The sequence below is a fragment of the Neopelma chrysocephalum genome, unplaced genomic scaffold, assembly GCF_003984885.1.
Source record: "Neopelma chrysocephalum unplaced genomic scaffold, ASM398488v2 Primary Assembly neopelma1_347, whole genome shotgun sequence".
Taxonomy (NCBI): domain Eukaryota; kingdom Metazoa; phylum Chordata; class Aves; order Passeriformes; family Pipridae; genus Neopelma; species Neopelma chrysocephalum.
In genome coordinates this window covers 894,878-920,791 of record NW_020898011.1, presented here as the reverse complement: position 1 = coordinate 920,791, position 25,914 = coordinate 894,878, and the positions used below count along the sequence as shown (strand labels likewise).

General features: G+C 39.6%; 1 protein-coding gene across 1 annotated transcript; it reads right to left on the bottom strand.

Annotated features, from left to right (window-relative positions):
- Positions 1-52: 52 nt before the first annotated feature.
- DHX32 (DEAH-box helicase 32 (putative)) lies at positions 53-22,061 on the bottom strand. The gene is made up of 11 exons (XM_027705749.1): positions 21,206-22,061; positions 18,442-18,635; positions 16,309-16,681; positions 15,818-16,063; positions 13,545-13,644; positions 13,272-13,430; positions 4,849-5,040; positions 3,751-3,900; positions 2,519-2,709; positions 1,483-1,664; positions 53-395 (listed from the first exon to the last, which is right to left on the bottom strand). Exons 1-11 carry the CDS (start codon positions 21,473-21,475, stop codon positions 200-202), a joined length of 2,253 nt encoding a protein of 750 aa, XP_027561550.1. The 5' UTR covers positions 21,476-22,061; the 3' UTR covers positions 53-199.
- Between the last annotated feature and the right edge of the window lie 3,853 nt (positions 22,062-25,914).

The window sequence follows — 25,914 nt, the reverse complement described above, 5'->3', positions numbered from 1 at the left end:
AAAACTAAGTCATGTATTTTTGTTATGAAATAATGGATGCAATCGATTTTGTTGAGAAAAGTGCTTTTTCTTTGTGTTTCTTCTGTCAAATACATTTATGTCAAAAGTTTGAAATAATTACATGTGTTAAGGTGGGGGTGTACTTTGCATATATTGCTTTTATTTGTAGTTGTCCACTATGTCATAGTTCAGTCTAAAATCACTGAATGACACATCTCTGTTCAGTGGGAGCCTCAGTGGGAAATTCCTCGTTTTCTTTGTTGTCATTGGTAGTTTTCTGTTCTTCCTTTGTGGTTGAAACAGGTGACAAGTGATTGATCACTTCCTGCAGAATATCCTTGCTTTCACTAGGAGGAAGATTGCTAAAATAATACTGAGGTACCAGCTCAGCGAATCTGGGGAGGAAATGAGACAAAACATGATTATTTTTTAATTGAATTCTGAAATATTTGAATAACTATTTCCACTCATACACAAAAGGTGATGCATAACAGCTGCAAAGTTGGTATTTCAACCCAAAATCCAACCTGTCTGTAAGAAACCAAAATTCCCTGCAAGATGTAGTAGTATTTTGTGCTTTCAGTAGACTTGCATTTAAAATACTCAGTCCTCACTTGAGGTGATTGTTGTTCAGTTCTCAGTGGTGCAGATGGCATTGAATAGTCATTTTCCTGGTTTGGAACATACTGGTTCAATAACATTATGAAAAAGGCTCTCCTATAAACCTGGGAAATAGAAAAGATGGGACAGGGAAATATATATTCTTGGTGTAAAGAGATTTTTGCAGCAGGAAGACTGTAGCCTCTTGAATCCATAGACAGGATGATTGAGCTGGTTGGGTACAGAAAACATGTTGAGAAAAAGATTTGCTGGAAAATAGGTTTTCAGGGAACAAAGACATTTCCAGCTGGATTAATCTACGAGTACACTGGTTGGTTAACCCTTTGAATTTTATTTCTGTATATTTTACTTTGTAAGAAGCTTTTGCAACTTATAAGGTATTTTTTTCAATTGATGACAGGTACAGTGGCAGTTACTGAGACTTAGTTCAGCACCTGAACAGATAAGCACATGCTGGGAAATGCAGAAGGCTGACTTAAATCATGTTTTGTTTTGCCCAAAAATAATGGTAAGGGCTGAGATCACACATCTTCCCTTTTTTAGTAGCTCTGAGCCTTAATGCAGTGAGTGTTTTGAAGGAAAATGGAGCCATCAAGTGAAGCTACACACAGTGACAGAACAATTCTGGCAACAAAGAAATAAAATTTATCCCCCATATATTCACTAGTGAATTATAAAAAGTGTGAAAAGCAACAATTTCTTCATCTTACAGTGATGCCAACTCCTCTTGCTTGACTAGGTATGAAGATTATCTTTTTCTCTTATGCCTATTTTACTGATTTATTGGTTTTTATCCCCACAAAGTGATGGTGTTGTGGTAGAGGCAGGAGGGGAGAAGCAATTTCATCATTGTTAACTTACAGATCGGGTGATATCTCGGAAACGACTCGAATGGAATTGTTTTCTGAGAGACTAAACTCGTGGAATAAAACCCACTCAGGAATCCTTCTGGTGTTGTAATAGGATGAGAAAGGATGGAGCTGGGCCACTTGTCTGTGTGTCAACATCAGGTAGTTCCCTGAGCCATCCACATCACGAGCAATCTAAAAAAAAAGAACGCAGGGAGTCGTCCATTGCTCAATTGATCAGTGTTTGCCTAATATATTAAAGCCAGAAATTAAACTTGCCTTCAGACACTCAACTGGAGAGGCTAAACCTCTTCCCAAATTTGTGTGGGAAAGCTGGGGGCTGGATACCATGAAATGAGGCTTAAAGAAAATGTTCATCTGTATATTTGAAAGGAAACTCTGCAACAGATGAGGGCAGGTGAGTACATAAGTGTCTGAACTTGGCTTTGAAGGGTCTGTGTGAAAACATAAACATATATTCTTTAAGATATATAAACTTCATAGACTTTGAAATACAACGTGTGGCAGGACACTTGAAATAGTGTAGTTTGGAGGGATCATTCTTGTGCTGAGATGAAGCACAGTGATGTGAAGGAAAACATGTTCCAGTGAGAATAAATTAATCTTGTTTGTGTTTACAATTACAATTAGAGTATCTTACTAGGCTGAGATGAAGTAAGCTGTGTATTATGTGCACCTAAATATATTCAAGTCATTTCTCTATTTCCAGGATATTTTCACAGAAATACCTTCAAAAAGGAAATAATGTTTAAGAGAATATTGCAAGTTAGGAGAGTTTTTTGAGGTAAAAGAGTTCTTTAAGTGAAAACCATTGTAATGGTTGACAGTTTTCTTATTGCTTTTTTCCTATTCTGTGATTGCTGAACTCCAGAGAAAAAGTTGGAATGGGTGGAAGTGTTTGATACACCGTGGAAAAAATGGCTTTTATTCTTTTTGGTGACCAAGAGGTTTCACTAACTTAAATTCTCTGAAAGCATTCTATATGATTTAACAATGCAGCAAGATCAAACCACAGTATTTTTCCTTACATGCATGAAGTAACCAGATAAGAGAGCTTTCTTAATGTTTAGTGCATTTTCTTTTGATCCAAAGTCTGGTTGTGAAATGGGGAGTTCAATGCGCTTCATAATCTCCACCAGCTCGGCTCTGATGGTTCCTGCCATCCTCAGAGCAGGACAGCTCAGGAAATAATCCCGACACCACTTCTCAGTGCTGGACTCTGGGGAGGAAAAAAACAGTATTTTGGCTCAAATAAAGTCTTGTTGAGAGGGGCAATCCACAGAGATCCTGCTCTGAAATGCTGTCTGAGTAGAGCAAGAAATTAAAACCATTTTGGAGGGAGTGGCTGTGTCTGGACTGTCTGCAGTTCTGGTAATGAGCCACACAGATGTCTTGGGCTCATTGATCTTCCTTGTAAAGTCAGTGGGCAGTTCCTGATATCCTCACTTAGTTTTATAGAACTTTAACTGTTTCTTTCTGAATAAAATCCCTCATTTGGTCAGTCAAAAGTAACAGCTTCCAAGAGAATGAGTAGCAACTCTGTTTTTCAGGCCTTCTGGGTTCAGGCCAGGATATGGAGCTGAAATCACAGCTGTAGTGCTGGTGGTGGCCCTGCCTTCTGGAAAAGGACTGGTTCTCCTGGACTTCCCTTCAGCATCCAGCATGACTGAATGGGAAATAATCCTACTTTCCTGTCTGAAGGTTTTACTTGAGTGTGCAGAATAATCCCTCCATGTTTTAAGTGCTGGGTTTAATGACCCAGAGCAAGATGTTTGAGCACAGGAAAATGCTGTGAAGAGCTGCTGCTGCTGTGCTGGTTTCCTGTAAATGTGAACTTTACTGCTTTCCATTTTTCCCTTAGCTTTTCTTTGAGTTGACAGCTATCAAAAAACCATCAGAATTGTTGGGCTGCTGAGGGAATCGAGGCCCTCCTGAGCTGTGTTTATGTCCTTTCACATCTTAAACCTGGATTTGGGCTTTTACAGAGGGAACCATCATTTGGCACACTGTCACTTCAAATGACTACTGGAATAGTGCTTGTGTATCCATGTTGGATGGGGGCTGCTGTCCTAGGTTATTTTCAATTAGTTAATAAACTAATATTAATTAGCAACAGCTACTCTCATATGTTTCTCCCTGCAAATCAGCAGTTCTGGAAGGAATCATTCAGGAAGGGTTTATGACAACAGCTGTTCAGATTTTTGGCTTGTCTTTTCCAAATTGGTCCCAGTGTGCTTCATTTTGGTATGGGCACACTCACCTTGGTTTGTGGAGCTGGCACTGGCTTCCTTGAAGGCATTGAAGATGTTGATGAGAGTAAAGTGATCTCCTGCAGGGTGGGAGAACCTTCTCCAGCAGGTCAGGGCGATCTCCTCTGTCCCAGGAGGAGCGTGTAAGAAGCAATTAGGAGCTTGAAAAAAAATCAACACAGTGGTTATGTTGTTTTTTTCCTTCCTCAGTTTCCTTTAATGTCCAGCTGCTGAAGAGCTGAACCCACTAAGGGTTTATTTAATAGGATTCCTCTCAGTCTCTTGTTGAGTTAATGTGTGCTGTAGACACAAAGGAAGGTGAGCAGCTTTCCCCCAGAATGCTGCCAAAAATGCCTCATAGTGGCATGATCCAATTTAGCCCGAATCCATATGGTTTATTTAATATAGAAAGAAACTAAATTTACAGCTGTAATGCCTTAATTTGCCCCCATATATTGAAATTTGTGCCTCCCAGTGCATTTCACTTCTGTTGTGTCTTTGGAGGTGGTTGAACTTTTTTAAAACTAAGTTGTGCCTGTGCTCAATCTTTTACATTTGTTACATGTACTTAAAAATTTTAACACAAGTTTGGGGCCACTGTTAAAAATCAACCCAGTTTGGGCATAAAGTTGTCCTGTATGGAGAACAATTAATGCAGCTTGATATCCTGTGGGTTTATGTCCTTCCTACATAAGATTCCAAAGTTATGTTGGTTTTGTAACATACTTGAAGTAGAGAGACAAGTTCACAAAGTAATTCTTTGTAGGTCGACAGTTCAATATTGTTTATAATCAGAACTTCCCCTAACTTTATCAGTAACAAATGTAGATTAATATGGGATAAGAAAGTTAATTTTGAAGGGATGTTTCTGGCAAAAGACTGGAAGCCCAGTCAGGCAGCTGAAGCATGGAAATGGAATGCTACTTATGGAGTCATTACTTATATTTCTTTGCACACCCAGACAAGACTTAAACAGCCAAAGATATTAATGTATTTGTAATAAGCAGGATGAAAACAACAAAAATTTGCTTTTGTGGATAGACTTGGAAAGAAAGTGCATGGATTTGGCAGGTGGCACAAGCCAAGCAGTGAGACATGATTTCTGGTACCTGTTACCATGGCTGCGACGGTGAGCATTTCATCCACACACTCAAATTCACACGAAGCCAGAAGTGACTTGGACAGTTGTGGGTCCAGGGGAAATTCTGACATAATAATTCCAAATTCGGAAAGGTTTCCATCGTTATCCAGGGCTGCCAGGTAATCCAGATCTTCCAAAGCCTGCATCAGGCTTTCAGGAGCTGCGAAAGAGGACAGAGAATTCAAATTCTTGAGAATGGCTACTTAAAAATGAATGAATGTTCATTATAGTATTTCAGTTTTGTATTTCCTGTGTAAAAATGACAGAAGTCAAATTCTTTTATTTGACAATAAGTAAGAAGAAAAAGTAATAAATGAATGGAAGGCTGAGAACAGTCTGGAGGAAGAAAATAAGAGGTAACAGAGAGCTGTAGATAACTTGGTTGATAATTTTTATGTTGGAACAGTTTTTGTCAAAAGCCCAGACACAATGCTAAATAGTTTGTTGCCCCCAGACTGTGTCAAAACTCCTTCCACTATTGGCAGCCTTCAGGTGTTTTTTTTGGGTGCATGTTTGTTCTTTTTAAAGAGGGGTGGTCACATTTGAGGGGTGCTGAGAGATACAGAACAGCTCTAGGAAAGAGCTTTTTAAACAGAAGACAAACAGAGAAATTGTAACTGTCTTATTCTTACAGGTATTTGGAGTTCTCTTGGTTGCCTTTTTTTTAATTTTTAATTTTTTTACATAGTTTCTCATGATGCCAGAAGAAAAGTGGGAATGTAGTAAAAGAAAATGTGTCTCTAGCAGTTGGCTGGGCTTTCTCACTCCCCAAAATTAACTATTCAATTTTCTCTCATTGGAGGCTATAACTTCCTTACAACCTCCATAGGTAGAGGTGAGAACAGTAAGGTGAAAACATAATGAAAATATAGGAAAATGCCCTGAAAGGACAGGATTGAGCAAATCAATACTTAAAATTAGAACTTGAGCAGGTCTGTAGGAAATCTGATGATGATGAAAGTAGGTCCCTGTGGCCAAACAAGCAAAGAGCTTCATGTGCATGCTGGCTCCAGTCCTGGGGCTGGAGAGAGGGAACCTGAAGGCTGGGCAGAAGCTGTCAAGCCTACAGTCCAAAAAGTAGTTGCTAGAACATGAAAGACATCGGGGGGAAATTTGGGAGCTTTTGAAGTGTGAAGGTTCTTTCCTCCCAGCTCTTTTCAAAGGTAGATTTCTACCCCAGGTCTTACTGCAATGGTCAGTGTGTTTTATTAGTGCCAGTTCATTTGAATCCATAACTGGTCACTCCAGCAACTCCCTCCTTATGCCAGTTTTAGGAACTGCTTGATGTATCCTCAGTTTTATGGATGACAAGTTCAGTTCCAGTCCCCTTGAAGCTGGTGGCAAAAATTCCACTGCAGCAGGGCTTGGCCTCATCCCCAGCCCTGGAAGTTAATGAGTGCTCTGGCAATTTGTCAGCCCTCCGTGGGCTGCTGGCAGTTTGCATATTAATGGGAAAAAAACCTCAAAATAAAATAACCAAGCCCCAGCCACAGCTGCCCACCCAGGCAGGGGGTGTATTTGGACTTGTGACTGCATTAGGTGACTGCAAGTAATTTCTTGCATTTGTTGGGAATGGGAATGTCCCTGGCAGGCCACTTCTAATCACTAAGGTTAAAAGCAAAGCAAGGCTGTAATTAGCTGGTGGGTCCCATTTCTCCATAACACCACAGCTGCAAGAAGATCTCAAGAGGAGTTTTTTACTTCACTGGCAGTGAACTTTTAGTTTGTTGCCATCTCTCTGTAATTAACTACTTATAATCAAGTAAGGAAAAAAAATGTAAGATGGGAGGCAAACAAGCACCTGTTGTTTTTAACCTTTTTCTGTTGCTAATGTCTGAAGGGGGAAAAAATGATTTATTATTTCCCCTTAAATGAGTTTTTATACAACTTCTCCAGTGTGTAAATCTGCCAGTGTTGTGGCTTCACTTTAAAACACCCAGTTTTCAGATAAATTCTCTCAGCTGTCTGTAAATTCCTGTTAAAACTGTGGACCTGCTTCACTCTCAGAATTCCTGCTTCTGCCTTTACAACATCAGTGCTTTCTGTCTAGAGAGAACTTTTATTGCCAGGTGTATGAGGTTTAATGGGATAAAAGATGAGCCCTTAAAAAAGCTGAAGCATCTGAGAAGAAAATACTTAGGGGTTTTAAAGAAATGAAAAGTAACAGCTGATGATGACTAAGAGTCAGTGACAGGAAATAAATATCAGTGACTGAAAACACAGGGAGAGTAAAATGGTCATTCAGATACATGGTAATTACTAGGAAATCGTGGAAAGCTAATTTCCAGAAATCAACAAAGTAGTTTGTGCTAGAACTTACAAAATATATGGTTATATGGCAGCCAATTTCAATCTCCTGATAGCATCAGTAATTTGCATTTTTATGCCCTAGAGTTAGTTGTCTTGAGATTTATAAGCACAAATTACTTCCCTGTCTTGCTATGAGTGTTCTGAAAATAGAAAAAGAAGACTCCTGGAGTTTTATTGCTCTGGAAAGGACAAGATAGTAAAGGATTAGAGCAGGTGAAGGAACAGTAAAAAATAAAAAATACAGAGTAGGGCTTTCAGATATGGGGCTGCATTTTGAGGCACAAAATCAATAAAAAGTCAGTGTAAGAACAGCAAGTGCTCACTGGAGAGTTTTTTGTGTTGTGATCCTATTTAAATAAAAACTGTGACAACCAAAAGTAGTGGAGATGTTTAGATATGGAAAACCCTACTTTAAAGAAGAGTTGTGCATTGTCTTATAATTATTTCTAGCCAGCAAATGTCGTTATTTTTAGGGGTTTATGCCAACTCCAGTCACTGCTGAACCACAAAGCTTTGTGGCTCCACAGCTGCTTTCACAGGAGCAGAGTTAAAAAGAAGCTCTCAAGATGTGTCCTGTGCCTTCACCAAGAAACTGTCACATCCTTGGAATTTTAAAAGGTATTTCCTAATCTGATATTGTCTTTCCCTTGTCTGTGTTCTTTGGCTGCTCAAGGCTGGGTTGCTCTGGGCTTGTTTCAGGAAATCTGACCAGTTTTATATAAATACAGACCCTGCTCTTGATCATTCTTAGGCTTAGTAAAGCAAATATATAGTTAGTTGTCATTGTTGGCACTGAACTCATTTATCTGAGAGTCTCAAACTGCTTAAAATGATATTCTTTCAGTTTTTTGTAACTTTGACATGAACAGTAAATTATGTCTCTAAAGATAGCTGCACCTGTATCTTTTCAGTGTCACATCCCACATGGCTGAAATTAAGTGCTCGAGGTGTGACCAGATAAATACAAAAGTATTATTATTGTTGCATAAGGAACAAGTGATTTAGGGATTTGGTCAAAGTTCACAAATAAGTGAATATTAGAGATAGGAAACTTAAATTTCATAATTTTTAATAGTCCACTTAAAATCCACAGCTCCTATGGTTCCTTCTACTCTGTGCAAACATTGAGTAAGTAAAATATCTTTTTCTTGGTAGATTTCTTTCTTTCCATGGAAATAACTGTTATAAAGTTAGAGCTGACATGAATGTCAGGTGAAGGGATGTTGTCTTTAAAGAGCTGATTCACTGCCTGGCAAGCAGCAAGTTTTCCAGCTCCTGTTGGGCTGAGCAACAGGAAGAACTGCCAAAGTAATTACTGCAGGGAGAGCAGTTCTGGGGAATGCTGCTACTGTTTTTTAACATTGCTCCTTGGATAGCAAACTGAAGATACGGAGAAATCCAGTGCCAAGTTTTCCTCAAATCATGCAAAGGCTTTTCTTCTCCAAGCACAGGCTTCTGTGTGCAGCTCCCATCCTGATTCTCTTTTTTCCCCTGTAACTGAGGGAGGATTTTTCATGAGTCTGTCTTGCTCTGAAGCCGCCAGTTCTATAACTATTATTTTGAAATTGTAGTTGATCATTAAACATTGCTTTTCTAAACTCATACTTTGCAGTCTTTCCATTCCCCATTATGATGCTTCCTCACTCCAGTGAGGCTGGTCATGGTCCCTGCTGTGGTTTCTGCCAGCAGGGACAGGCAGGGCAGAGCCTGACCTGCATTTTCCTGACAGCATACACTGAGTAGTATCTGCACACCAGGGATAGCACTGATTGCTCAGCAACATTTGTTTTCTGTCTGCTCTGTGTCACCCTCAGAGCACCTACATGACTGTGCAACATGTATATGCAGAAAGAGAATAATTTAAATAATATTATATATCATTACTGCCCTCCCTTCTCATTTTTCGTCTTAAACTCACAGATTGGTTTGGGTTGGGAGGGACATTCAGGCCCATCTTGTTCCACCCCCTGCCATGGGCAGGGTCACCTTCCACTAGCCCAGGTTGCTCCAAGCCCCGTCCAACCTGGCCTTGGACACTTCCAGGGATCCAGGGGCAGCCACAGCTTCTCTGGGCAACCTTTTGGGATGCCCTTTGTGATACCAGCTCTAAGGAATTGGCTACTTTCAGTGGGGTGTGGACTCAGTTATTAGGTTGTATTTACTGCCCTGCCCCTTGTTCCTGCTGCCAAGGGACAGGTTGTCCTTCCTTTCTTTGTTTGCTGTCTGGTCCTTACCTTCTCCAGTTCTTTTTATCCTTTTCCACTGATCTGTACAGCACAGACCATGACCTATGTGGCCATGTCTATGCTATCAGAAAGCTTTTCATTAGGAGATGTAACACTACTTAACTGATTAAATTCAGAAATCAAACCATCAAAGAATTAACAAGTAAACTTGAGATACTAAATCTGCCATGAAGTGATCTCTGTTGAGCAGACCTTACATGGTACATTGAGTTTCTGTCTTTGACAGTCTGTTTCTACTGAAAAAATAAGCAAACAGTTTTCTTTCCTGAAACAATTTGAAATTATACACATTTATGCAACTTTTGTTATGATGGATTTTCTAGAAATATATTCTTGGTGGGGTTGTAACAGCGCAGCTGTCAAATTTCATGGTCTCCATGACCATCAACAAATACTTTATTCTGAAAATTGTTTATGGTAATTGTGAATGAATGCAGAATCTGCAAACTGCTTCCACCTTGATTTCTTACAGAAATTTTGCATGGCTTCATCTTTATACTGATTTGAATAGTTTAAATAAGGATTTTCCAGTGATTTACAAAAACACATAACATTGCTGCAATCCATGGGACTGGAATTCTTTTGTCCCGTTATCAAACACAGTAAAATCTATCTGATTAACTGATGCAAATGTAAACACATCCCTGTCAGAGTGGCACAGGAATTCCAGTAATGCACTTCAGAGCTGCAGTGCCAGATACATTTTCATATGGCTCATGAATCCTAAAAAGAGTAACAAGCTGCATTAGCTGCTCTCGATTATGGCATGAATTAAATGCAGCAGCTGTAAGCCTGACATGTTTGTTGCTTTCATAATGCAGTAATGAGTCAGAGTTAATCCCAGCTTTTATTTTTCCTCAAAGAGCAGAGGAAAAAAAACCCTCGTGCACATTGTTGCTGAGCAGAAATAAAATGTTTTACTGATGTAATTTTTACTTCTTATCTGCTGTGTGTTCTCTCCTTCATGTGCAGGAAATGGACTGTGAAGTACTTGGAATTCTCGCTATGAATTTCAGTGTCCTTCTGATTAGTTTATTCACCAGTTCCTGTCCACACCTTACTCATCTCAGTGAAAAGATTATTTTGTTTAGGAGAAATTCAGCATGCATTAAAAAAACCCCAAGCCTCCATCTGTTCCTTTGCAAAGGAAAGGTGAGAATGTGAGTTGGGCAGAAAGGGTCCAGAGGAAAACCTGTGGCATGTTTGGGACGTGGGAGATGCTGGAATGTCTTTACTCCCTTTACTCGAAGGGAAATCAAGTCCAAGGAGGTGAAGAGATGTGGAATAGTCAAACTCATGGCAGGGAATTGAAACTAGATGGTGTTTAAGGTCCTTTCCAACCCAAAGCCATTCTGTGATTCTATGGTTCTATGATAATGAAGCCTTTTTGGGAAGGTAAAATCTCCTGCTCAAGAGAGGACACTTTCCATGTCTGAGAGCTCTTCTCTTTGCCTCCTCTGCATCACTGTCCTGCAGCACATAACCCAGAGAAGGTGTAACATCTATTTGACCTTATAACTAGCAATAAAAACCTTCAGAGCTCCCTTGTAACTGGGTACCAGTGATATTTGGGGCTGGGCAGCAGGTGTGATTTTAAGGTCAGTCTATTTTATATATTTATATATATCTATTTCTATAATTCTGCTGGATTTTGTGCTTCTTTAACCACTGGAGATCAGTGTGGCATTGAGTATCTGTGGCTGGTTGGGTCTGTCTTTGCACAGAATGAGAAAACTTGGGCTTTCACAAGCTGGGGTCATTGACCCAAAGCTCTTGGGAAGATGAAGAACTCAAATTCCATCCTGGGAAGTGTCCAAGGCCAGGTTGGACAGGGCTTGGAGCAACCTGGGATAGTGGAAGGTGTCCCTGCCCATGGCATAGGGTTGGAATTGGATGATCTTTAAGGTCCTTTCCAACCCAAACCATTCTGGGGTTTATGTACTTGAAAGCCTGATGTGTGTTTTGAGTTCTGTAAGTTGGTCTAATACAATAACTGACTCCCCTCACAAATTCCTTCCTTCATTGTTCCTGTTCCTTTCAGACAAATTTGTTTCACAGCAGGTCCTTCAGGCTGTGTTCTGATCGTGTCAGGTTTACATGGGGGATTGTGGTGGGGGATCACTTTAAGTACCAGTAGGAGAAAAGTTCATTGCCTGCTCCAAAGTGGAGAGAAAGCCAATGTGTGACCTATCCTAGGAGAAATGAAGAGCTGTATTAGACCATTAAAGCTCTGTCTCAAATGTTTAATTGTGTGTGGCCTAAGATGGGAAAGAGACCAGGAAATGGTGCAGACTTTCTCATCTCCTGTCTGGGGACCCCTACAGAGTTTGTGGGATTTTTCCTTTGTTCAAACAGTTTCCTCACACTGTTTCAGTAATTCCTAAAACTATTCAATACTCGACCTCACACTTTTGGACCAGTTAGCACAAACTTTTTCACATTTAACGTCCATCCAAGTAAAGCTGATGCATTCACCAAATGCCTTCATGATTTGTACTCATCAACACCATCCTTTTCTTCAGCTGCATTATCCAAAATACAGCCAACACTTAGAATCCCTACATCTGTGAAATCCTTAAACGCCTCTAGCATTTCATTTTCCCTGAATGCCTTCTCCATTGTGTCTTTAAATCCCAAAATGTGAATGCTTTTCCTGGTGTAATTTTACTAATTTGTTCTACAGTTCGAGAACAACTTTCTTCATATCCAGTTAAAAAACTTGCATGTTTTAGTATATTTTTTGTAGTAAAATACATTTTAAATTTGGGTGGAAGACAGCTGTATTCTGTAAGCATTTTCCATGCAGGTTTCCTAGATTCAACACAGGAGGTGACACTCACAAGGACAAAATACTTTGATTCTCATCAGCTTTTGCTCAGACTGGTAATGTTTTTTCATATGTCTTTTAGGCACTTTTCTGCTAAAGAGAAAAGTAGAATAAATTCTTCTTAAAAATTCCACTTCCAATCTATTGCAACATCCAACAGTGGGAATTAAACTCTCTATTACTAATTAATTGCAGTGCACAACACGTAGAAGACAAGTGGTCGTTTCAAATTTGTGTGTGTCCAAGAGGAAAGGCAGGATAATATAACAATTCTTCCTATTTGGACTGAAAAATTATCTAGAATGAAGCCATTATCCACCCCAAACCAACGAAAGCAGTGCTATTTCCTTCACTTTAATGGGTTTCAAATCAACAGCAAGATTTGCTGAATGTTGTGATAGGCCAGAACAGAGAATATTCTTCTATAGAAAAAATCCTAAATTATGAAGTCAGGAGAAAAAAAAGCAACTTCTTTCACACGCTTACATCAAAATTCAGTGTATTCCCTGTCTAGCACTGCAAGTTTATTTGGGTTTATTTTATAAAGAATATTGTCCTTAAGTAACAGCTCATTGTAGATCTGAGGTGGGAGATGCTGGAGGATAAGAAGGAAGCTCATTTCCTCCACATATATCCCCCAGGTAACAACAGTGCTTTATTTGGGTCGTAAACTTTTGATTAAAGGTATCTATTTTGTTGGATATCTGTATAATGGGACACACATTTTCTTTGTGGGTTCCGGGAAAATAATATGAAACTTAGATGAGAAGATATTTGGAATATTGATTTTATTTTTTATTCCAATTCCATTGAGATACTTTATGGTATTTTTTTTTAGGTGCAGCTATTGAATTGGGAACTGTTGTAGCAGGTAAGTGGTAAAAGCAGAGTAACATTATTACAAGTACTTAAATAAAAAACAATACTGTGAGTAACAGGGCAAAACTAATGTTTAAATACCTCCGAAAATAATAATAAAAAGATGAAAAATTGGAGCATCCCCCTTACCTGGGCTGCTTATGAAGTCACAGTGTGCAAAGCCAGCAATGTCCATCCTCTTCAGGAAGAGCACCAGGCTGGTTAGGTTGGATTCCTGCACTTTGGCTGGGACATGTGGCTTCATTTCTTTGTCTGCAAATTCCTCAGGATACAAACAGAAGAGTTTGCCTGGAAGAGATTTCAGGAAAAATTACCTTTTTTTAATTTTTTTTTCTCACATTGCAGTTTGATTCTATTAATAATTTGAGCTAATGGATGTAAATGTTGAGCTGATAATTCTACCTGATGGAGACATGCCCAGAATTTGTTTATGCATCTCTGCTTGACTTTTGCTGATAGGCTGGGTTAGAACAGAGTCTGCTCTGATTCTAGGATTGTACACCTTTAAATGAAAGAGATATTAAGCATCAGATAAGTACAAGAAGGCTACAAAGATATTAATGGTCTGTATTGAATTCTTCTCTAGGTCATTTTACAGAAAGTGTCGTAACAGTTTCATTTCTTTTTATGTCACCAGCTTGGAAATGAGAGCAGTCAGCACTGACAAAATGAGAGTTTTGCAGTAACTCCAAATGTGCTCTAAGATAAATGTCTTTTTGCTGAAGAAATGCACCTTACTAAAGCACAAAATGGTGTCATCAAGAGAAGCATCAAAAAAGTTATTTATTTCTTCCAATAACATATCTAATAACATTTTGTTCCATAACTCCAGATTTTTGTCTGAACACTGAAATCTGACAATTCAGTACAGGAGACAAGGGCTGTATTAAAGATGTACAATGCCCTGTTTCATTTTTTTTTCTTAATTATACTTTATTTTGATTAAACTGAAGAGCTGATTCACTCACTGTTCTGGCCACCAATGATGTCCATAACCCCCACAGTGTACAGCAAGATGTAAAAGGGCTGTTTGGATGAGGCAACTTTTTAATCATGACATCTGAATTATCTTTGTCTCCTATAAGCAGGGTTTTAATTAAAAAAAAAAAATAAAATCCTTTGGTGCAGGGGACAAATTTTTTTCCTCCGAGTAAATTTGTGATATATCCCAGCTGTAAGACTTAGGTGGGATTTGTTTTGCACTAAACTTTCCCTGTTCTCTCAATATTCATCTGACTTTCGGCCACACAGTTTGGATGTGTTTGAATTGCTGATGGATGAATGTTACAGGACTAAACTTCAGCTGTTAAGCCAAAATAATTGAATTAAAGGTAAAAATGGCGTAACCAGTAGAGGTGTTTTGATGGCTGTCAGGACTGTTTGAACTGATTTGTTCCCATTGCTTCGTATTTTAGATTCACAGAAGTCTGGAGGCACTGAATTTTACTTTGGGCTTCAGGTTAACTATGGAAATGAGATTCATTTTTGGCACCCAAAAAACCTGCATTTTTAGAAATAAGTTGGCTTATCATGGTCTAATTGAAAACTACTTTTAGGCTCTCTACCTTGCACACCAAAGTAGGACTTCTTTTTACCTTGACTGGAGACTGACTTAGTTTATAACCCCCCTATGAGAACCTTTAAAAATGACAGGTTTTTGCAATGAAAATGAAAGGTCCTGGTATTTCACAGGCTTCTCCCTGAACTGTTTTCAGAGCTAATCAGGATTATTGACCCTGCTCCAAAATTTTAGGAACACTTGACTTCAATTTTGGTTATTCCACCTTGTATTTTAGAAAGCAATTGTATTATATTGTTTCTTTTGCCTATTACTGGAATATTTATTTTGACTAGGAGGCCATGTGGGACGGTTACAAAGCCTGTAGTAGTGCAGCTTTCAAACTCATGTGTAATGACATATTCCTACATAGTTACTAATTCTTTAGTTCATCAGTTTTGTACGAATGAGAGAAATGAGATATTTTTTGCAGCTGCACTAGTCCTTCCCAGGGTGGGAAACAAGAACTGAGGACGTGTTTAGAATAAACTGTAAAAGTTCAAAGGTTAATTAGATAAATTGCAGCATTTTGAGGTATGTGGATAGTAACACATATCCAGAAGGAGCACAAGCAGCTTTAAAAAGGAGAGTTTCCCTGTGTGAGCATCCCTTGGTGTTACGTGGTTATGGCACTACATGGATTATTAACTCATTAAACAAGGAATGAGGTTGATCTACCAAGTCAGGAAATCTGCCAGTAGGTACCCAAGAACTGATTGTATTTTGCTTTAACTATAAGATACTGAAGAGACAGTCAGCACCAAAACTAAAGTGAGATACATGACCTCTCATTGGTTTGGTGCCCAAATGAGTGGCAGTTTTGTCTGGGAGTGTTAATCTGGCTTTAGAAAATTGAAATTTTTGGTTTTCTGACTGAATTTAGGAAGTAATTGTGACTTCTTGCTTGGTTTTCACATGAGCTGTCCATGAAAGTTATGTAGATTTTATTAATTTGTATCTTAAAAATACGACAGAACCTGATTTACAACAGAAAAAAAATATATGATCCTTTTGTAACCATTTGCATTAATCTGAGCTGCACATTTCCTTTTCCCCCACCCTGAAAAAGTCCCTCTGCACAGTTTATTTGTGACAGACTCTGATTTGCTTTACTGACCTTTCTTCTTTCAACACCGACATCGATGACAAAGGTCACGTTTTTAATCCAAATCAAAGATTCTCCACAGCTTGTGGTGAGCAGCACTTTCCTCCTGTATTTTTTGCAGCATTTCTGTTTGTCTGGCGTTGGTTTGGGAATTGGGTCTTGTTTTGTGGGGTATAAAGGGATGGGGATGAGTTCACCAAGGTCAGGGTTTAAGTTAGGCTGTTCCTGTCTGATCATTTGATAAGCTTTTTCAATTTCCTGTAATCAAGAGAAATGCATTTTTCCTCATGAAACTATTATGTTCTTACTCCAATTGCAATATATAAAATTATCAAAGTATTCACAAACCTCCCCACTTTACCATAATTATTATATTTAAGAAGATATAAGTATCGTACAGGTCTTAGGCACTGGCAATAAGATATTTATAGGTCACCTAAAAACAGAAATATAAACAATTTCTTGATTAAACCCAGAAATAACAGAGTAGGTCAATCCCTTACCTGTTCACATGCCAGGAAGATCACAATGTCCCCCTTCTCCTTGGTGTGGTGGATCTCGAGGAGCAGCCTCAGGGCAGCCCCAAAGGGGTCCCTGTGGGTGGAGCAGGAATACACGACCTCAGCGTGGTGCTTCATCTCCACCCGGATCACGGGAATGCCGCCACAGTAATCCTGCAGAGTGCTGCACATGTGGGGGGCAGTGAGGACCACCAGCCTCAGCTCTGGCCTTGCTGTCAGCACATCTTTGAGGAGGCCAAGCAATGCATCTGTTGCCACAGTCCTTTCATGCACATCGTCCAGGATAATAACCCCATAGTAGCTCAGGAGGGGCGTGGACATCATTTCCCTCTGCAGCATGTCATCTGTGCAGTATCTGCAACACAGAAACAGAAAACTCTGCAAAGTGGCTTGGAATATTCAGACAGGGGCTTGGGGGCAGCTTGGTTCTTTCTGTTCTAACAAGAAAGATTTCATAAGACACAGTCTCAGCTCTGTGCTTAAATCCTTCTTTAACTAGCTACACACTCGGTGAGATTCAGTGGCACTCAGTGGCGCTGTGGTTGAAAGGATGCTCCAGGCAAAAGAAGAAATACTTCTGCCCTAAAATCATAACCTGTATTGCCTTTTATCTTCCAAACTATCTTAGCATATTACACACCACAAACAATTGCTGAGCTTGGAACTAATACTTTCAGATGAGGAAAAGAAGGAGCACTTGAGGCAGTGCCACAACAAAGATGAGAGATTAATTCATACCCTCACTTTTGTCCCTATTATTCCTGTTCCTGAAATTCTTTTTAAAGGATGTTATTTTTTTGTTGTGTTACTCAGCAGGACTTTGAATTTTTGAACCAGGTTTTGACGTGTGACAGGACAGGATTCATCTCCCTTTCCCAGCTGGAGCAGCTGCAGGAAGTTGGGCTGCAGGATGAGGTTTCCAGCGTTCTCCGTGAAAAGAGAAAGGATGTGCAAAAGGCAGAGTGGCTGACATTGATTTTCAGAAGGGGTGAGTATCCTCTTCCCCACTGGAAATCAGTGGCTGAGAAAAAGGCTTGTGATCTAGTTTTGTGCCTGCCATATTAAGGAACAGGAGAAAATAACTCTCCTAACTTTCTGGGAGGCTCAAAAGCTGAATCCCTGTGTTGCTGCTGTCACCTGCCTATAGTTAATACATTAAGTGCATTTCTTATCTCTTAAATATCCTCCTAAATACTTTTTTCTCTTGTTACTGGATGTACCCTCATCTAGCCATGATTTTGGATGGCTTTTGAATTCCAGCTTTACTTTGAGAGAGATTATCCCATGTTCTCTTATGATAATGAACATTCTTGTCCTGGAAAATAGAGGAGACAAAAGCAGAGGGAAAAAAAAGGAAGTCACTGAGGTGCTTGATGAAGTTTTGCCCACTTAAATCTCTACTATGATTTTTAGCACCTTCAAACCCTTTACTGCTTCTTGATTAATCACAAATCTGCATTTTAAAGTATTATACATAGCTATATAAACAGTGTTGGGTTTCTTTGTTTTTAAGAGCTAAGAACTGCAGAGCTTCAGCTGCAAACTTCTGCACTTGAAGGAGCTGTGAGCTACACATTAATCACAAAATCACAGAATATGTTGGGTTGGAAGGGACCCACAAGGATCATTGAGCCCAACCCTTAATGCCACACAGGACCATCCCCAGGGGTCACACCATGTGCCTGAGAGCATCATCCAAACTCTCCTTGAGCTCTGGCAGCCTTGGTGCTGTGCCCACTTCCCTGGGGAGCCTGTTTAGTGCCCAACCACCCTCTGGGGGAAGAACCTTTTCCTGATATCCAGCCTAAACCTCCCCTGACACAACTTCAGGCCATTCCCTGATGTTCTGTCCCTGGTCCCCACAGAGCAGAGCTCAGGGCCTGCCCCTCCTGAGGAAGTTGTAACTGCAGTGAGGTCTCCCCTCAGTCTCCTCTTCTCCAGCTGAACACACCAAATGCCCTCAGTGCCCTCACACAGCTTCAAATCAAGGCCCATCTTTGTTGCCTCCTTTGGACACTCTCTCATGGCTTCATATCTTCCTTATATTACAGTGCCCAAAACTGCACGCAATATTCAAGGTGAGTCTGAAGGCCTTAAAACCCCAAATGCACCGACCTCAGGATAGTTTCTGGCGTGCAGCAGCTTTCAAAAGGGATGAGGTACCCCACTTCATGGCCAAGGTTGACATCCATCTCATCAGCCACACGCAGGGCCAGCCTCACCGCCGTCCTCCCGTGTGCCTGCGCACACACCACCACGCCGTGCTGGTAGCGGGCAGACAGGCAGTGCTCGGCACACCACTGAGGGATCTGCAGGGAAACAGGGGAAAAAAAAAACCCCTAGGATTTAGTGTTTAACAAGTTTAACAGAGGCTGTAATTCAGAAGCTGACAGCGTAGAACAACTAAATCAACGCGAGCACCCGCTGCGCTCGCTCGGAAATCGTCTGCCCTGATAAATGTCAGCGCTTGGAATCTCGTAAGTGCTCAACGGGAATGAGAAGGTTTACCTGGGAGTTTCTCAACTGGACTCAGATTAGTTTGAATATATTGCAGAAGGGACAGATTTGGCCCCCAGGGAGGAGGTGGCACCAGCAGTGTCGTAATAAGGACCTGCTGGTGGATCCAGCGTGGTTAGAGCAGTTGTTGTCAGGGGCTGCTGACAGGAATAAACCTGCTCGTGTTATATCATATCCATAGAAACATGTCCCACAAAGAACAGGATTTCAAACTGACAAATGCCACAGTAAATATATGTAATTTCAGATGAATTACTCTGCAAACAGTGATCACTGAAACTTGAACTGCTCCAGCAGCTTGCACAGCAGCTCTCTAATTTATAGATTTACATAAAATCAACACTGGAAAATATTCATGTGTTATTGTCAAGAGAAAGTACAATTGCATTATAAATATTATTTTAGTGAAAGTATTAGATTTCAAATCCTTTACTTAATCAACATGTAAAATCAGGTGCATCAGTCATAAATAATTTATTCTGTATAGTTATATATGTATTTCTAAAAATGTTTAAAAACCAGCCAGCAATGTGTTACATCTTATTAAATTTGGTTAAGGACAATTTAAAAGCTAACATTTCTTACCAAGTAGTTTATTATTATACAAAGTTTTCTCTGTATAAATTACAGTCAATAACAAGAAAGACTGCTCTCCAAAAATCATTCCAGGCACCGGGTGTGTGTGTGTCACTTTTATAGGAATATAGGAATTTTCAGTGGGAAGTGTGATGTCTCTAGTTCAATATGTGATCTCCAGCAGTGTCCAGCATCAAAGTCTCTGGCAGGTATGAGATGCCCTTCAACAGCAATTATCCTGCAGCTTTACTTGCAGGAAAGTTTTCTCCTGTTCCCAGTCATAAACAATAATATTGTGGCTTCAAACACTTGCTTGAAAATTCTCTGTTTACTATGGCAACAGACTGAAATTTTTATATATTGTCACAGTAGAATTTGATAGTCCTGGTTGATGTTTGTGTGCTTAGAATCAACTGACATCTTGGCTTCAGTGATGTCTTCACATGAGTTCTGCAAAGTAATTTTGTGTTCTTGGAAAAAGCGTTGGCTCCTGGCTGAAGGGAGGGAAACACCATTAATTCTCCCTGAGAAACAGCCCTACTGATTTCAATCCTTCATTCCCTGAGTACTTTTATCACCTTCACTTATGACCTGACAGCAAATCCACTGTATTTCTTTCCTGATGTAGCACTAATCAGAACCAAAACACACCTCCCAAGTAAGAACATGCATTGAATCCAAAACAGGCATTGCAGAGTTTGCCATTTCCACTGGGGTTCAATGTGATGATGGACAAAAAGAAGCAAAAAAAGGCAAGTTCAGTCATGATTAAGGAGAAGCAACAAAATTCCCAAGATTAACAAAAGATTGACCAGCCAAATGTAGAAGGAATTATTTACTGCTAAAATACTAAATCTGAGATAAGTCCTAAAGTATTTTACACTCAGTCTTGGTCTATGTGCAGACTGTGGAAATACACTTATAATTTCAGGAAGGAAAGATTTCAGCAGATACATTCTTTAATACATTTAGAAGTGTACATTTGGCAGTTTTTCATGTTGAGATGTTACATTGGGATATAAAAACAAAACAAAAATGAACAATGAACATACTGGTAGTACAATAATATTTTATACAGAATTTTTCTAAGGCTGTATGTATATTTGGTTCTGGATTTTATACTGTAGCAGTTCATGCATGTGGTCTGCAGTGTTCAGAAAGGGCTTGATCTTTTTAAATTTAGTATTTAATACAGAAAAGTTGTAGTTTGAGATTTTTATTCGTTGTTTATGAGCATCTGAGACAGTCTGAGAAGTGTTCCTCTTGAGCTTAGCTTACCCTGAACCCTAAAAGCACCACCAACCAAGTAAAACTTGCTTGTAACAAACAAACATAAAGTACCAGTTTTTTGTGAACATTTAAAGAAAGTTGTTTGAATGTTTCATATATTTTAAATCTGTGTTTGACTGCATTAATGTTTGTTCACCTCCTGTATTTCGCTTTCCCTCTCTGGCCTTAATACCTCAGATTACAGTAGTTTGCTGCACATCTGTTTCTGCACTGAGAACTGCTAAACTTAATACAACTGTGTGTGTTGCATCTCTTCAGAAATGGGTGCTTTTATTCTGCAATACGAGACAGATCTCAGCACAACACATACAAGGAAAATGTAAATTTGGATATTGATGTGCCCAATGCAGGGCAACAGCTGTGTATACTGAATTATTGCAAAATTATTTTTAAAGAATATATAGTACTAGTGAAATAGTTAACAAAAGAAAAGTGGACAACATTAAAAGTTTTAAAAATAATTAAAAGAAACCCCAACCAAGTCTGTTGTACTGACCTGGGAACTCTTACCAGTCTTAGCATCTCCTGCCACCATCACAATTTGATTATGAAGCAAACTTTCCATGAAAGTATATTTCTCTTTCCATATTGGAAGCTCTTCTCTCTCTTTCAGAAGTTTATAATAACGGGAGGAGTAAGGCAAGCCATCAAAAGGATTAAGCTCTAAATCTTCTCCACATACAAGTATTTCCTCTTCATCACCATCACTGCTGTCAAGTAACTCTGAAAAGCAGTGATTTTCTGGAGAAAAGGTTAAAAACTCCATTTTTCTTGCATAAATTATTTCCAGCAAAAGCACATTAGTAGTGGAAGGAGTCCTTTGTGTACTGATGGATCATTCTGGCTCCCTAAACCTGAGGAAATCCATTTTTTCCTTGCCCCAGGATCAGTGTTTCGCAGCTCTTCCGTTTAAAAGTTGAGTCTTGGGCTCCAGCTGCCTTTGTGGTCTGCTTGTCCCACTCCAGGTGATTTAATAACCTTGAGAAAATATATTTAAAAAATCATCCAAACTCTTCAAAGCCACGATGATTAAACCCAAAGATGTCAAAGAGAAGCTGAGTAGCTTTTGCACTCCAGTAGCCTGTGAAGTCCTGGTGTGTTTGCTCTTGTCTGCTCTGGCTGGGCCGGGCTGGAGAATAATTGGGAAAGAGCACGCTGAGCCTGACCTTTATCGCTCCTGCTGCCGTGAATAGGAGGCTCTGGAGCACTTATTGTGATTGCAGGGATGTCATGTGGGAGGCTAATCCCGGCACAATGGGCTTCACCCCTGGGTGCTGCAACAACAGCGAGCGGGGAGGCGACGGAAAGAGTCCGTCGGGAACAGCCAGTGCTCCGGGTTTGTGCTGTTTGCAGTGTTTGAGCAAGCCAGAGTGGTAAAGAGTCATTTTATATACTCTGTGTATTAACTCAGAGATCTTGCAAGGCTTTGACAACTTTTGCCACTGTTAAAATATGTTTAATATGTTAAAACAAAGCAGAGCAAGTCCAGTTCTAACCCTCCGAGGGTGCCAGGAGTGGCCTTGAAAGATGGTGGAAGAAAAACTTACTGACGTAAAGTGACTCCAACTCTTAGGGCTCAAAAGTAACAAAATAGTGTTTCCTAATCTTGACTGATCTGTACTGCAAGACAAATATTAAATAACATTTGTTATTTTAGCTCCAGAGGCAAGTGTCCTGTTGAATAATGATGCTGATAATGTCCTGATGAACAGACTGGGAGCACAAAGCTTGGATGCTTTTTCTATATCAAGCTTTTTCTGCACTAAGTAATAGAATGAAAGTTATTGCCTCTTCTTACAGATTTTTCTTGTTTCATAGCTTTGGACCATCTTGGCTACGATGCCCTAAATGCAGCTTCTGATTGCAACAGCACAGGAAACCAACAAAGAGAAGGAAGAGAAACTCTTTTGTTCAGCAGCCTGGATATCTCAGTACAAATACAAATGAGATAAGTCTAATTATGTGTCTGTGCTGCTCATAGAACACGCTGATTATTGGCACTGGGAGTGCCTGGCACCAGGGACTGACAGACTGCCCAGTTTGGGGACCAAAACCGAGTGCAATCTCCTGGGGGAACATCTCTGAGGGGCAAAAGGACCAGGTGATTTACCTGCCCCCTCTCTGGTGTTACAGCAAATGACACCGAATTAGGTCATTCAGCTGAACTTGGAAACCACTTTTCCTATGACCTTCATGCATAACTCTACCCTGGGGGTTATCTGATTCTGTGTTACATCCTTCCCTGTTTGTTGCTGCAAACTCCCTACCTTTGAGATCTCTGCCTCTCAAATGTGCCCAAAATTACTCAGTAAGGCAAAATGTCACGAAAGACTGGGAAGTGCAGTCCTACAGAGGATTTTTTTGGGGTAAAATTCAGCTTAAAATGACACAAAGCAAACACATGAATTGCTATTATTTTACTTATTTTTCACATGTTTAGCAGCAGTAGCACTGTGTGCCCCCTGATTTCCTCAATTGCAGTGCAGGTTTACCTTCAATACACTAAGAACCAGACAGCAATATTTTCTGGTTCACTGAACAAATTTGAATAACCATATCACAGCAATCTTTGTATTTTTCCTTCTTTTTGATACCTGTGATACAAAAAACCAAATTTAAATGTTACCAAATCAAGAAAAATGTTTATTATTATTTGAAATATCATGACACTAATACTCCTTTTATGGTACTGAATGTTTTAACAGACCAGGTTGTTAAATGATTCATAACCTCATTGCTAGAGCTCTGGAATTCTCTTCCAGAGAACTGGCTTCTGCTCCTACTTCTGTTAGTCCTTAATTTTGTTGCCTGTCCCCTCTGTCCTGCCCTGTCACTCCACCTGCCTTTGACCACTCTGTTGAATGTCTCCTTGTTGTTCTTGGCTTTACCTTTACTATTTAGCCAGATCTCTTCTTCCTTTTAGAGTGGTTCACCCTTTTCTGATGAGGCTCCATGATATCTTTTCTGATTGCCATTATTACAGCAGGTCCTTTAGGATTTGAAAGATGTACATTTTAACATAAATGTGTACATTTTAACATAATGCAGCAGGATTTTATTAATTCTAATAAATAACAGAAACACCTGCTGCAGATGAGTGCTTTTAGTGAATGAGGGTATAAGCTGCTTTCAAAGATATCAATGAGAACTTTGCTATTGATTTAAACTATATGTTGTTGTGCAAGTGCTTATGATAATGTGCTCTAGGAAAGCAATAAATACCACATAAAATATTCTGGATTTTTAATAAAGACTTCTTAATATATAGGCACTCTTTGCAGCTTTGCTGTTAAATCTTTTGGAGGAGGAGGATGTTCTGTGTGTAGTTTAAAATAATTTAGATTTGTGATATCAGTGGCACTACAGAGTTCTTTCTTTCTCTGCTCCATTTTGCTTCCCCTGTTTTGGCAGCAATTGTTTGCAACAGCAATGGGAATTTAAGGGTGTCACTTCCTTTTTTCCCCAGAATGTTGTTTAAATAGAGGATTTCAGATTTAATTTACTGTATAACAAGGCAAATTAGGCCTGTGAAATATGAAGGTGAAACATATTGTATTTTAAAAAGCAGAATTATAGTTTACTGTTGTTAGATGAGAACCAACAGATGCTGTCAAGAGCAGTTCCTCTTTCCATCCTGTTTTCCAGCACAAACTCTTTTGATGCCAAATCCCTCCAGCACTTGTATGTGTGTCCACTGGGATGTGGAACAGCATCTTTGCAGCTGGAAGTGGAGGGGCTGTTCCTAACTTTGAATTAGGTTAGTCCTGAAGGCTTTGCTAATTTTCCCTTTTAACATTATAATGGTAAAAAATACGTGTTCTGAGGTATTTCTCTATTTCATATTTTTGTTTGTGTGCCTGGTACAACACCTGCTGGCTGCCCTGCAGTTTAACCCAGGAGCTACCACCACTTTGAACTCTATTCCACCACTTTGAACTCTGTTTGTCCTAATGAGGCCAAACAAGGGCTGTGTTTTACCTGCCAGAAAACTTAGTTTATTCCTTGGGACTGGATTACCTTGCTGAGCCACCTCTGTTTTCCCATGGCCTGAGCCTGGTGGACTCAAGGGCCTTGAAGGTGTCCAGGATGAGGAGGAGCCCAGGTTTTTCCTGGACATGCAGCTCATCATCCACATCCACCACGGTGTCACTGGTCCCCAGGAGCAGCCAAGGAGAGGGGTGCAAGTGGGTGGGTAGGGGGATAGCTGAATTTTGGCATGTTAAACCCTCACTGAAGATGTTTTCTGTGAAAAAGCAGACCAGGGCATTGTGTATAACAAAGCTGACCCCGTGAGCTGTGTGCACACACCAGAGGGATCCCACTGCAGGGGCGAGCAGTGCCCAGTGCCAGCAGAACCTAGAGGTGAGAACATCACCACGATTTATGGAGTCCTGCTGCTAAAAATGACACTTTCATAGTCTCAGCAGGACTTTTTTTGTTGTTGTTTTGGTTGCTTTTTATGCTGCTGTGAATATGAAAGCTTGGTGCCTGGCCAAGAGTCAGCAAATAAATGTGAAAAATACCCATCTCATTTGAAGACTGTTAAACTTCTCCCTTGGCCCACGGACAGCAACATTTAACCTTGCTTATACTGTAATTTAATTATAGTTTATTGAGCAAACTGTAAAGGTAGAATAGAGGATTTCCATCACATGAAAGAGGCTGCAGCAGCACAAACCATTCACACTTCTATTGTGTTTTAATTTCCACTTAAGGATCTGTTGTCTGATAAAATACTAGTTTTTCATTACAGTTTTTTAAAGTACTGACAGCCAGTGACAGATTGATTTAAAACAAAGTGTTTCAAATCAGGACATTAAAAAATGTCTAATTTTAACTCACTGATTGCCCAGCATTGGATGAGAATGTTACAGCAATTGAGCTGAAATTGTGCATGTATATGAACCACACTTGCTTGTGTCTGAGATTCTTCATGTTCACATTTATGTGAAAGTGAGAGAAAAGTACATAAAACACTCCATGGTTCTTTGTCTTGTTTGCTAATTGTGGATTTAAATTAATATTAACTTAAAATTACAGTGTAGTTTTTTAACATATTCCATAATATTGAAATTTTAAAATGTAATACTTAAAAATCCCAAACAGATTTATTAAAGAAAAGGAAGTGTGGCCTAATGGCCTAATGAAAAATGTAATGTGACTGGATTTTTCAGATTAGTGTGATCCTACAAGATTTAAATCAAG